The sequence below is a fragment of the Ziziphus jujuba genome, chromosome 3 (assembly GCF_031755915.1).
Source record: "Ziziphus jujuba cultivar Dongzao chromosome 3, ASM3175591v1".
In the NCBI taxonomy this organism is placed as follows: Eukaryota; Viridiplantae; Streptophyta; class Magnoliopsida; order Rosales; family Rhamnaceae; genus Ziziphus; species Ziziphus jujuba.
In genome coordinates this window covers 6,156,308-6,170,552 of record NC_083381.1, presented here as the reverse complement: position 1 = coordinate 6,170,552, position 14,245 = coordinate 6,156,308, and the positions used below count along the sequence as shown (strand labels likewise).

Here is a 14,245-nt window from a genome sequence, read left to right as displayed (position 1 = left end):
TACACAGAAAATTTTGGGCCCATATGAAAGGCTTTTTTGAATACTTGGTCATTTACATACTTACAATTTACTTGGGGAAATGAATCTAACATGAAACGTCAGCACAAGTAGACAAGCAACACAAGATCAAGAAGCATACTAGACAGAAACAGATCATATTGTTAGTACGATTAACTGGTCATATTCCTTGCGCATGAACTCTCTGTTGGTAGGAAAATTCAAACCTCGCAACTCCATTAATTTATCGGGCAATCCGCTCTTCTCTTGCTTCAAGGGCATCCACTTCCTCATTAGATAGAAGATCAACAATCGGTTCATAAACATCCCACTCCTTTCTCTTCCTGAAACATACGAGAGCAAGCAGCAAACACTAAGTACCTCATTTTAATTAATATTCCTGACAACTATATCTTCTTCAAGCACAAATTTTACAGCACTGCTGGAATGATTATATTATTAGAGGAAATATTTAAATGAAATTGAGTTGGGTGGAAAGACCACCATATATATGTATGTGTGTATATATTTAGGAGTCAATCTCTTATCAAAGTTTATGTGGCAAGTGTTTAGCCGTTGGATGCATTAATAATCACTATTTGAATTTAAATACAAAATCCCAGATGGGATGTCGCAACTTTAACATCTGCCATAACATTTGCCATATAAGCATCCCTTATTTAATAAAATCAGGGATTCCCAAATTAGAAAATTTTTGTATATGTGTATATGTATAAACAAAAACATTGTTCGGAAATATATTACTCAACCAAAAACAACAGACCATGGCACACTAAAGTGGAAAATAGAACTTGCAGGATAGATCAACTCATTTAGGCATTTTGTCCATCACATGGGGAAAACGGATTTGGAGAGACATGGAGTAACAATTATTTCCTCTAAAGTAACTAAAACTTCTGCCATTTATTATGATAACTTTTATGAAGTGTCTAAAGACAGTATGAATATTACATAACCATTCTTTGAATGAAATAAAATGCAAGGCTACTTGACTAATCTGGTAACATGAAATGTCTAGGTAAATAGCTTTAAGTTCTAATGTGAAAAAGTGGTTGTTCAAGGAAGTAAATTGTTGTACCAATGTCAAAAAGGTGGGTGACAGAAGTCACAGAAAATTATGGACTTGTCTTTAGAAAGGCCACACAAAAAGTAGACAAGAGCTTATTTAAGAGTTAAATCCAAGAAGAATCATGTCCTATTAAAATATTTAAAAGCATCACATAGAAGCTTCTATAATAAGGAGGCATATAATGATCTTCTAGTCCAATATGACCAATTGACAATATAGTCTGGTTTAATCAGACAAGAAAATTTTCCAAAAAAAGTAAAGCATACATACCGAAGAACACTGGATTTGTGACCAAATAACTTCACGATATCCACTGCACCACTACCTGCTTTACTGTGGTTGTGTGTGACAAGGAGAGAGAGAGAGAGAGAGAGAGAGAGAGAGAGAGAGGGGGGGAGAAAATATTACTATTCACATCCATATTTTTATGTACATCTTAAAGTGCTAATGTAACACCCCCTCTAACCCACTCTTTGATGTTGCAATCTTATACACTTCCTATACTGCAACGAAATATGAGCAACATTTGAGAAAGCCATAAGAGGACTCATAAGCACAAACCTGGCTAGCGCATATTCAGCACCACGCCGGCCCTTCTTGCTTATTCTGCTCTCTCTTGCTGAAGCTACACTTTGAATTGCAATCTAGATCACAAAATTTGATAAGGTTATGGTGACCATATCAAAAAACTCAAAGTTGCATACCAGAAAACAAAAAAAAATAAAATAAAATAAAAGATTACAAAAGAAAAGATGAAGCTTTATTTACATTCTATCCACTTATAATGAAGAAAAATTACATTATAGCTCAAAAAGGCAGTGAAATCTAACCTCATAAAGTTGTTCTCTAATCGCAAAAGCAATTGCAGGCTGAAAAAGAGAAGTTCTTTTCCTTAGGTTTCAGATGCCATGAAAAATTTCAAAAAAAAAAAAAAAAAAAAAAAAAAAACAAGGGGAGAGACAGGGAAATGGTAGAAAGAGAATGCTGCCTCATTACAAATACCCACTTGCAAAAACACGAGGCATCATGTTATCCCTTTTTCTTTCTCTTTCTTTTTTTTTTCTTTTTTTTTTTTTTCCTTGTTATACTCACGAGTGCTACAGATTATTCTACTTACTCCAACTTCAGGATCATCAATAGCTAAATCTCTGCAGAAGTTTCTAGCAAACTCTTCTGGATCACTTTCAAAGTTGTTCAAGTCCTGGAAGTTCATCGAAGTCCATGCGTATAAGCAAAATAATCAAATAAAAGCACTGATATTCATAGTGAATGTATCATATACTACTTATAATTACAGGATGAAATCAAAATTTATCCGCCTTACCCACAAAAATTGGTCCTTTATTAGAGTATGGTTTACGCGAAGATCAAGCTAAGAAGAAAAACACAATGATAAAGTTGTTAACAAACCCATCATAGACTAAGAGGGGAAGGGAAATAAGAGATATATGCTAAGTAGGATTAACCTTAATAGGAACAATCTTCTCGCCAGCATACATATCTTGGCCTTCAAATGACCGAAAGTCAGCCAGCTGAGACTGATAATGTGAATGAAGAAGCAAAATAAATATTGGGTTATTGAAGAGAAAAGAAAGTGAAACAAAATGAGGGGCGTCTTTGCCTGAATGGAAGAAGCAATATGCGTTACAAACACTGGAGGAAGCTTCAAGTCTTTGACAGTTCTTTTTGCAAAGACCACAATTTCAGAATCAGGATCTACAAAACAATAACCAGTAGAAGAAAATATATTATATCGAAACATATATAAACTTTGAGATGCACATATAATGAAGTTGGTTAGTAAATACTAGTAGTTTGTTACCAGAAGGGTTCCAAGTGAAAGCATCTTTAAACTTCTGGTCGTCCACTTCGATGTCCAACCTTATTGGCACTAAATTTTCTGCAGTTGGCCTGCCAGCATGCCATGGTTTTTGGTGTTCATATGAAATACATATACAATTAGAATTATGAGAATTCCAGCAAGAAGTTTAAACAAACTTACATCCTGAACTTCACGGCTGTGCTTTTCCATGAATTTGACGCCTGCCCTTTCATTACCATTCTTCTTTACGAAACTTGGCTCTGAAATTTCAAACCTTGTGAACTTCACGATATCCTTTCTGGCCAGTGGCCACCACCTCGAGACTCCAGAGTTCAAGACTCAGTATCCAATTGTGAACGCGGTGGTTGTCTTTCCTCGTAGACTAATTAATACTATCGTAAGGAAGGGAAAAAAAAAAAAAAAAAAAAAAAAAAAAAGAAGAGTAAGGCAACGGTAAGCAGTTGAAGGTGCACCTCATATCAGATAGAAGAGGCAAAAGCACACCCAAAAAAAAAAAAAAAAAAAAAATGTAACAAATGTGTACAGATGACAGAAAACATGTGGTTCAAATACTGATTATAAGCTCTACAGACAAGGTCTTTTAAGCTTTTCTACACGTAACTAATTCAATTTTGGCTGAGACCATAAGGAGATCCAGACCTTTAAATAGACAACCCAAAACCCTAAAAGTGAGCCTAAAAAATCCCTATCCATAGAAGTCAATTTTAACGGTCTAGTGGGATTTCCTTTTCCTGATTATTTTCAAATAAGATTAATTGAGCAATTTCTTCAGGTGTTCTGAGATGATTTATGGATTTCCAAATAATACATACACTTCAACAACCAAGAATGAAGGTCATTCTTTGCTTTTATAATCACTCATTCACTTGAACTGGAATCTAAAAACCGTGAATATATACATTATACGTGTATACATATATGTATAATATTGTTCAAAACGGCAATTCGTACCGAGATGGATGTAAAATGATACAAATCGCATTTTCGAATCGATTTTCAGGTTTCACCCAACTGAATCGCCCGATTCGATTGAATCGCCGATTCACCAATTCGTTGGCAAAAGGAGCAATATTCTGCCCTAGAACCTCTGTTCAGAAACTGGTTTATGCCCACCCACAAAGAATCGAAGAAAAAAAAAAATACAGATTTGAAGAAGAGAAAGAAATAAGAGTGAGTGAAGAAAAATTACTAGGAAATTAGAATCACGGTGGAAATACGCAGAGAAGCACACAACCAGAAGCCAGAACCAGTTACCGTGTACTAGAGAAGAAGATGACGCTGATAGATACAAACAAAATTTATTATTATTTTCTTTTCTTTTTCTTTTATGGCTGAAAGAGTAAAAAATTGATAATAAATCTTACAAATAAATAATATTTTAACATTGAAAAGACCTAAATTCTCGCGAAGTGGAATAAATAAGAAGAGAGAGTCTACCATGGGACCGATCGCATGCCTCCTGTGCAGATCAAATATGTGATCAAAATTGGAGCCATTTGATCTGCATATCTGGCATTAACGGTCTAGTTTCAAATTGCTCTCACGTGAGAGTTTTGGCCAAAATCTCTCCTGAATCCTTTCCAGTTTCTTCTTCTATTTGCCTCTGCATTTCCTTTTCCATTCATAAGATCTTTGGTTAAATTTCCCCTGAGCCCTTCGCAGTTTCCTCTTCTATTTGCCTCTGCATTTCCTCTTTCCATTTGTGAGATCTTTTTTTTTTTTTGTATTTCCTTCAATTTGGGTTCTTGGAAACTGGAGGTTCAAGGAAACGAAATGCAGCTTTTGTATTAATGAGAGTCCTGGGATTTTGTATTTTCTTTTGTGGGTTTGGGGATAAAGGATTTGATGGAAAAAAAGAAAGAGGAAGAGAAGAAGAAGAAGACAGTAGAGTGTCACGTCCCGTGCAAAAGGAGTGGAATCCATGAGGTTTAACCGGAAGGCTCTACACTCTTTATGAAGATCCTAGAGAAGCCCGGAAGATTCTAGAAGATTCAAGAGAAACCTAGACTAATGTAGATTGGAATCTCTCTAGAATACTCCATGTAAATATCTTGTACATAATCTTAGAATAATCTAGAACCCTAACTAGATAGGTGACATGTGTACATATCTAGAACTTTGTATTTTTGTGATACGTGCCAAGTTCTCTATATAAAAGGTTGGACTCTCATTTGTAACATATCCAAGAATTCTAGTAATACAAGTATTCTCCGCATTCTCTCAAACTCTCCTACTTCTTACTCCCCTACTCTTAGCTTCCGCATTGTGATAGCTTGTGAGCAAGGCTTACTTAGCAAGGGAGCTGCTAAGTGCTGCATGGGAGTGTTGGAAAAGATAGGCCCGTGACAGTTGGTATGGGAGTGTTGGAAAAGATAGGCCCGTGACAGTTGGTATCAGAGCCTATTGCTACTCAAGCATACCGTTGGTGCAACGTGGAAGTAGGCAAGATGACTAGCTCTGAGGTTACCATCAATGTGGAGGGAGCTACCGTTGTGCGAGGTTGTGAAGAGCAATGCAATCCCAATGCGGGGAGGCAGAGGCATAAGTCCAAGTCCAAGGATGTGATGACTGGCGTAGAGTTACGCTTGGAAGAGCATGCTGCTCGAGTACATGAACAGTTTGAGGCGCTGGAGAATCGCCTAGATGGGCTAGAGTCGGAGGACGTTGCCATCAATCAAACCGTGAGAGGGTTACTCAATGGGCTAGACAATGCCTTAAGGAGGGAGTTCCGCTCGACACGCGACCAATGTATGGGGGATGGAGCAGACCTTCGTGCAATGTTGGAGAGAGAATTGGATGCTATCCGCACACAAATGGAGGAAATGCGGGGTGATTGGGCTCTTTGCAAAAGGATGGTGGCTTCGGGGACAACCACCATATGCGAGGGGCCACGAATCGATGTACCAAAGCCCAAGTCCTACTCTGGGGCAAGGAATGCGAGGGAGCTTGAGAATTTCCTTTGGGGCTTGGAGCAATACTTTGAAGCAATGGGCATTGTGGATGATGCTTCAAAGATTAGGACTGCCACTCTCTACCTTAGCGACACGGCCATGTTATGGTAGAGGAGGAGGCATTATGACATAGAGCGAAGTACGTGCACTTTTCATACTTTTGATGACTTTAAAAAGGATCTAAAAAGGCAATTTTATCCGGAGAATGCCGAGGATGAGGCAAGGAGTCGCCTTCGACGACTTAAGCAAGTGGGCCATATCCGGGAATACATCAAGGAGTTCACCAACTTGGTGTTGAAGATCCCGGACCTATCGGATAAAGACTCTCTTTTCTACTTCATGGATGGTCTACAACTTTGGGCAAAGATGGAGTTAAAAAAGCGTGGAGTGCAAGATTTGGCTGGTGCCATTGCGTATGCTGAAAGCTTCATTGACTACTCCAACCAAAGAGACTCTTCAAAGCCAAAGGAATGGAAAGACAACTATGGAAAAGGTGGAGGAGAACCTAGTAGGTCCAAAGATGATGAAAGGGAAGAAAGTGCACATAAGCCAAAAAGCTCAAGGTGGAAGGCATCTAAAGAAGGCAATGATGCTTCCAAACCCAGAAACTCTTGTTTCTTATGTGATGGACCGCATTGGGTTAGGGATTGTCCAAAGAGAAAGATTTTGAATGCCATGACCACCCAATACGAGGAGAAGCAAGAGGAAGGAACTAGTATAGGTTCCTTACAATTGTTGAATGCTATCAAGGCTGCTCCTAAGGAGACAAAGAAGGGTGGCCTAATGTTTGTAGAGGCAAAACTCAATGGAGTGCTCACCAAGGCGTTGGTAGACATGGGTGCTTCACATAATTTCCTATCAGTGGAGAAGGCACAACGGCTTAGGATTAAGGCAACAAAAGAAAGGGGCTCTGTAAAGGCGGTAAATTCGGACACAAAGCCACTCCAAGGAGTTGCTAGAGGCGTGAAAACCACCATCGGAGACTGGGACGACCAATTGAACCTAACGGTTGTGTCCATGGATGACTACAAGCTTGTCCTTGGCATGGAATTCTTCAACCAAGTAAAGGCTTTCTCACTCCCATTTGCGAACATGTTGTGCATCATAGATGGAGGAATGATGTGCATGGTGCCTACGGAACAAGCTAGTAAGCGGGAGACTAAAGTTTTATTGGCACTACAGGTTGAGAAGGAGGAGCAAATCAACCTAGTTGCTACCCAAGAGCCTAGCAAGGATGCTCCAAGCCATGCTAAGACATCTCCTAAGGTGCAAGATGTACCAAATGAGTTGAAGCAAGTGAGTTTGCATGCATTGGCCTCAAGTTGTGGAGACAACGAGATGAGGCATGTAGAGGTTAAGGAAGGGGACTTGGTTAAGCCGCTACCCTAACAATCCGAAACACTACACAAGGAGCATAAGGGGGTGATAGGACCCTACGAGAGGCCACTTCCCATTGTAGGGAAAAGGGACAAGGAAGCCCCAAAGAAAGGTAAGTCAAGAAGGGCACCCATGGTGATAGTGACTTCACCTGACAAGAATGTGGAAACCACACCTGTGGATCGAGTCGTTCAACATAGAGGTGTGCCTAACTACACTAAATACTTGGTAAAGGAGAAGGACCTGCCGGATGGTGAAGTAAGTGGGGAGCACGAAGATATACAACAGCAACTCAAAGATCACATTCGGCAGGCAAGGAAGAAGGCGCGACAAGGGCATCGCGAGTTTAGGTGGGGGAGAGTGTCACATCCCATGCAAAAGGAGTGGAATCCATGAGGTTTAACCGGAAGACTCTACACTCTCCATGAAGATCCTAGAGAAGCCCGAAAGATTCTAGAAGATTCAAGAGAAACCTAGACTAATGTAGATTAGAATCTCTCTAGAATATTCCATGTAAATATCTTGTACATAACCCTAGAATAATCTAGAACCCTAACTAGATTAGTGACATGTATACATATCTAGAACCTTGTATTTTTGTGATATGTGCCAAGCCTTCTATATAAAGGGTTGGACTCTCATTTGTAACATATCCAAGAATTCTAGCAATACAAGTATTCTCCACATTCTCTCAAACTCTCCTACTTCCTACTCCCTTACTCTTAGCTTCCGCATTATGATAGCTTGTGAGCAAGGCTTACTTAGCAAGGGAGGTACTAAGTGCCGCACGGGAGTGTTGGAAAAGATAGGCTCGTGACAAGAGGCTCCAATTGAGTCGAAGAAGAAGAACAAAAGGGTTTTTGATTTGCTTGGGCAGAAGCGAGACCTTCATGAGGAGGTATATTTGTCACTTTCTTTATTCTATGTGAGAGCGATAGATAGTGCTCGAGAATCTTTTAAGTAATTGTAATGTCAAATTTTGAAATTTCAGAGGGACCCATTAAGGATTTTCTATGAAACGCTGTATAAACAAATTCCACATAGCGAAATGGCACAGTTCTAGTGAGTGAGAGAAACCAGTCTTTCTTAATTACCTTCTGCATATCATATGCATACATTCAGTTTGGTTCGTAGAAGGATTATACAGAATAAAATTCTAATTGCATTGGCATTCTAGCAAAACTATATTCTTAGAATGCATTAAGTAGAAAACTTATGGTGTGGGAACCAAAGCATTATAAAAGTATGGGACGACACTTTCTTTTACTGAAAAAGGGAGACTGAGAGGATGAATCACTTGGTGAACGGATAGCTTGTAGAAACTTCGTTTGATAAAAACATTGAAAACCTTTGATCTGCAAATCTACTTGAGCATTTCTTAAAGCAATGTGCATATGTCCATTGTTTATAAAACAAGATTGTTATTTGTTTTAACACATGCTACTTTTTTCTGTCATTTCTTAACATTATTTACCACACTCCGTATTTTTGTATTTTTATTGGACTCTTCTGTGTAAGATTCTATTCTCAACCATGCGTATGGGTTCAAACTGTTTGAGTTGCCTTATGTATTCTTGTGGAGCATTATAAGTTAAATACCTCTCAGAACAAGGGTCTAATAATATAGATGACCAATTATATTCTCACTGCCATGTTTGTATGTTTGTTTTCTGGCTTATTACTGGAAATCAAAAGGCTTGTCTTCAAGCATGGGGGTGCACTCTTAATCATGAGAATGTACCTTATGATAATTAAATGCCACCTCTTTTTGTGTTAATAATATTTTTGTATTGTTTCTCTTGTAGTCTTATGTAAAGCCTTTCTTGTTTCTTTCTTTTTGAAATTACATTTTTTGTGTAGGCTAAACATTAGTCTTCTTGTTTCATGGTTCGTTGCTATATATTGCATGATGCTAACATGATAGTCTCTTCTTTAAACCTAGCGAGTCATGTTGGATTTTCGTTCCTTTTATTCTAATAACAAATCCATATTTTTATTTAAGAAGCTTTTTGTATTTCTTTGCCATTTACTCTGCATGTGATTGAATTAAATCTGCCACTTCTTTATCACACTTTTTTCTATCTAGCTACAAGGCTGTCTGTTTAAAGATGCAAAAGCAAAAATCTCACAAAGTAGCTGCATGCTTGTATAAGATGACCTAACACTCCTTTTTCCCCTTACCTCTATTCTGCTTAACTCAATTGCAACTGAATAATCATCACTTTTGGAACATGAATTTATTCAGAGCTGAACAATTATTATTTTACTAGTGGTGCGAATAACGCATTGTGCATGTTGAATGTCATTATCTATAGCTTAATAATTTATAAGCATCCTTTTCTTGTTAATTTATTCAGACCTCACAACATATCAGATTTTACAATTTCTTCTTGTAATTTAATTGTTGATGGATTTTTTTATTAACCATGCATTTCAATTTGACTGGAGGATGATAGAATGTAGTTTTCTTTCAAAAGAGGAGGCGAAGAAAGCCTTTGAGAAGAAGCAGAAGAAGAGTAGCAGCAAAGGCTGGTATTCTCAACAAAATCGACAGTTGCTGTTAAGAGCACCAAGTCTGCTACTGTTAGGAGTACAACATCATCCTCCCCAAATTCTTCCAATAAAAAGATCAAAATAGAATCCAAAAGTGGTTCTAAGTAGATTAGAAAGCGGAAGATTGAAGATGAAAGCTCCGATGATGATTCTGATGATGACTTTGTGGCCAATAGACTCATGAAGAAAAAGAGAGCAGCCTAATTTATAATGTTTCCCATTAATTCAAAATTCATTAGCTATTTGAAAATCATGATTTAGCTGATTAGTTGTTGTTGTTGCCAACATTGCCTTTATTATTAGTTCTACGATTTAAGCAATGGAATGTTTGGTCACTAGCATTAACGATTGTTTCTTTTTATGTGCTTATACATTAATTCGTAAAATTATTTTTAAATTTCTCCATATTTCAGTTGCTTCTTTATTAGAGTTTTTTTTAAAACTCGATTACCGGATTAGGCACGCATTTAGAGTTTTACTTCTAGTATATGACCAGGTGGAGCATGGCATAAAAAAACAACCAGGTCTCGTGGGAGTAAAAGACCTATATTCTAATAGGGGAGTTGCAAAACCACACCGACATTGCCACTTTTCATAGATTTTTTTTTTGGTTACAAAGGGAAAAACAATAATAATATTGATAATAAGGCCTTTTTTATCAGTATTTGGAAAAAAAAAAAACAATTTACTTATTCTCATGCAAAAGAAACTAGGTTTCTTAAGTCAGTTTTTTTTTTTTTTTTTTTGGGTTGGTTTTTTTCTCTAGCACTTAATTCATGAATGTCCAAGACCTCTCTTTTGGATTGTTTTGATGAGGAAGAGAAAAAAGTTTCAGATATTTTACTAGAAATTCGTAGTCTTATTCATAAAGAAAATGGTAGAGCTGCTGCTGTTGATAAGGCCACCAATACTGAAATTGCAAATAAGGAGATTCAATCCTCCAAGCCAAAGAGAAAATTGCCTAAAAAAATGGTAAACATATATATATATATATATAGAGAGAGAGAGAGAGAGAGTCTTCTCTTCCTCTTTTGTTTTTTTCTTCAAATCCTTTATCCCCAAACCCACAAAAGAAAATACAAAATCCCAAGACTCTGATTAATACAAAAGCTGCATTTCATTTCCTTTAACCTTCAGTTTCCAAGAACCCAAATTGAAAGAAATACGAAAAAAAGATCTCACGAATGGAAAGGGGAAATGCAGAGGCAAATAGAAAAGGAAATTGCGAAGGGCTCAGGGGAAATTTGGCCAAAGATCTCATGAATGGAAAGGGAAAATGCAGAGGCAAATAGAAGAGGAAGCTGCAAAGGGCTCAGGGGAGATTTTGGACAAAATTCTCATGTGAGAGCAATTTGAAGCTGGGCCGTTGATGCCAGATGTGTAGATTGAATGGCTCCAATTTTGATCACATGTTTGGTCTGCACAGGAGGTATGCGGTCGGTCCCATGGTAGACTCTCTCTCTATATATATATAGCTTAGTAGGATTTTTATTATATATTCTTCTATATATATATATATATATATAAAGAGAGAGAGAGGTGCGGATCTTGTATTTTTTTTTATGGTTAGTACTTTAAAATAAAAGCTGAAAAAAAAAACGTACCTTAAAAATGATTGTGGTCAATATTATTACACAAAAAAGTTATTATTTTTTCAAAAATTATTGTATTTTTGAACATATATACGATAAAAAAAAATAAGAACTTTTTGGTGGAAAAAAAAATTATGCACTATAAAATTATCCTTATATATATACTAAGGATACATTTATATAAGGATATATTTTATATGCAGAGTAGGTTTAGAATGGATTAGACCGAACATGATAGATCGGGAACGGATAGGGTTGAACAAAGAAGATATATTCTAGTTCTGTGTTTAGCAAATGATGAATTAGTTATCTCATATTTGATGCAGAATGACCTGAAATAAACTATTTTGTAATTATTTAAAATAAAAAATTAAATTAAATATTTATAACTAAAAAAAATTATATTTAATTAAAGTTGTTATATTTAATTGAAGTTGTTAGTTTATAGAGTTCGGCTATCATTTGGATCGTCTGTATGCGGACTCAGAGAAAAGACGACGATTTTTGGAAAATCATCGTCTTTTCTCCGAGTCCGCATACGAATGGTCTGGATAGTAGAAATATCTTTAGTTTATATATTTATATTTACATACAAATTTTAATATATATATATATATATAAATATATATATATTTTTTTTTGCATTCACAAATTATGTTATTATATTGTTTTAAAAATAAATTATAATTAAATTATAACATGGTAAATTATAAATATCAATTAACTAAAAATAAATAAAAAAACTTAACATCATATATAACTAAAATTGTAAATATTACATAATAAAATTTACAGACAAATATTAACATTTTTTTATACATCCACAAATTATGTTAATATATTATTTTGAAAACTAATTAAAATAAAATTATCTATGATAAGTCACAAATAACAATTAACTAAAAAAAAAAAAAAACTTAACATTATATTTAATTAAGAACTTATTGATAACATAGGAATATCTATCTTCACTTCATATATATATATATATATTATACATAGGTTTAGTTTTAACTAGTACTAAATACATATATATTGAATTTTGTTTGAATGATCTATTTATACAACCAACAAGTAAATACATATATCGATAATAATCCAAATAAATATTCTAATACAAAACCATTAATATACTAGTTGTTCAAGTGAGCACGTGTATTTGTGATAATATTTTGTATTAGATTTGACTCATTCGAGTTCGTAATTATTTCTTCTTCATACTCCACATGTGCAATTTCAGCTTCTTTAACGGTATGATATGCTTGATATATATTATTTTTAAATCATTGCACTTGCTGATAATATTTAGGTCAAGAATTATATATTCCTGATTGTCTACATTTAAATACAACATAAACTATTTTCTTTACCATTCAATATTCCTGCATATAATGATAAATGATAATATAACATTATAATATAATTAAATAAAAAATAATTCATCAATCATTCAAATACATAATAAATATAAAAATAACATTTAAACATAAATATGTCTTCAAATACATAATAATAAACCAGCATAAACTAAAATCTAACATATGTCCATAAGTTTTAAAAAATGTTCATAAATGTCATTCCCTCAAACATAGATATAAATATATAGTCCATAACATGACTCATTTAGTTATCTAAAAATCCAATAGCAAATTCAATCATCTTTGCATCCTTTTCAATAATCTTAAAGATCTTTACATCTAATAGATCCAATCTCATTGACTTCGAAATTTTGAGATTGTGAATAACAAAGAATCCTAATCTTTTAAGCTCTACAGCTAAGTATTTTGGATAATTGGCCTCAGATTTATCAAACTTCTTAGACAACAGATTGAACAATTGAGATGTTAACTCGCCAAACCCTTTTACAAGGTCATCATCTTTTAGTCTGGACTTTCTCTTACTTCTTGATTAGGATTGTATAGAAGATTTACTATGTATGGTTTAATTCACAGATGTTGGAGAATATACATCATTAAAATATTCATTTGCACCCTCCATAATGATATCATTAACCATATCAATTGGAGTTTGTGCTCCAAGTCACACGATCCTTCCCAAATATATTAGTAAGCCTCTTATACACCAAAAAAGATTTACCTCTCTAGACTTTTGCATTTTGATTACTCTAAAAAAAAAAAAAAAAACAAAATTATGTAAAAAGAATATTCATATATTATGAAACAAAATGTAAGAAAACAATCCAAATAAAGAAAAAATTAAAAGTAGATGTCCAAAAAATTTTAAACTTGCACATAGGATTTTTAAGCTTCATCACTATCAATCTCCACACATTTAAGTGAACTATTTCATCCAAATCCACTCTTATTCAGCATATCATATACTATACCATATTGTATTTTTTTTCCCATTTTTTCATCATTGACTCAATATGTGGATTTGCTTGCAAACCTGAGTTCGGACACATCTCAGGCAATCACTCTCAATCATATTAAATGTTCCCGGTTTGAATGATCTTGTATCACAATGTTGGCCACTAGCTACATCCTCATCTAAAATAATTAGCAAGGTATCTTCCTTACTCTTACTCCATGTGTGCTTAGCTTCAAACCCCTTGTTATCACTACTGCTACCCCAACTTCCATTGCTATTCACATGGAAATGTCATGATATCAACTATACCATAACAATAACAAAAATATAACAAAAATCTTTTTTATTATACACAAAAAATATTCTATTTCATAAAAATTATCCAAAAGGTTTTAAAAAAAAATAGTTACAACATAACTCATCTCTCTAAGTAGTCCATTGTTCCGAGGAAGTAATTAATCTTATAATGTCATCCTCGGTACCAATTTTAGTGCCTTCACCTATATCAAAC

General features: G+C 35.0%; 1 protein-coding gene across 1 annotated transcript; it reads right to left on the bottom strand.

The window, feature by feature from the left end:
• LOC107422033 (chromatin structure-remodeling complex protein BSH) lies at window positions 1-4,297 on the bottom strand. Its single transcript, XM_016031427.4, has 11 exons — window positions 4,120-4,297; window positions 3,090-3,301; window positions 2,910-2,998; window positions 2,709-2,803; window positions 2,554-2,625; window positions 2,412-2,459; window positions 2,205-2,288; window positions 1,918-1,956; window positions 1,649-1,731; window positions 1,358-1,420; window positions 1-341 (listed from the first exon to the last, which is right to left on the bottom strand). The coding sequence occupies exons 2-11, from the start codon at window positions 3,146-3,148 to the stop codon at window positions 242-244; spliced, it is 732 nt and encodes a 243-aa protein (XP_015886913.3). The 5' UTR covers window positions 3,149-3,301; window positions 4,120-4,297; the 3' UTR covers window positions 1-241.
• Between the last annotated feature and the right edge of the window lie 9,948 nt (window positions 4,298-14,245).

Coding starts and splice junctions, on each gene's coding strand:
- LOC107422033 (XM_016031427.4), bottom strand. CDS start 3,148: ATGGTAATGAAAGGGCAGGCGTCAAATTCATGGAAAAGCACAGCCGTG. Junction 2,460..2,553: donor AGAAGATTGTTCCTATTAAG/GTTAATCCTACT, acceptor TTTTCTTCTTAG/CTTGATCTTCGCGTAAACCA. Junction 1,957..2,204: donor TTGATGATCCTGAAGTTGGA/GTAAGTAGAATA, acceptor TCTCTTTTTCAG/CCTGCAATTGCTTTTGCGAT.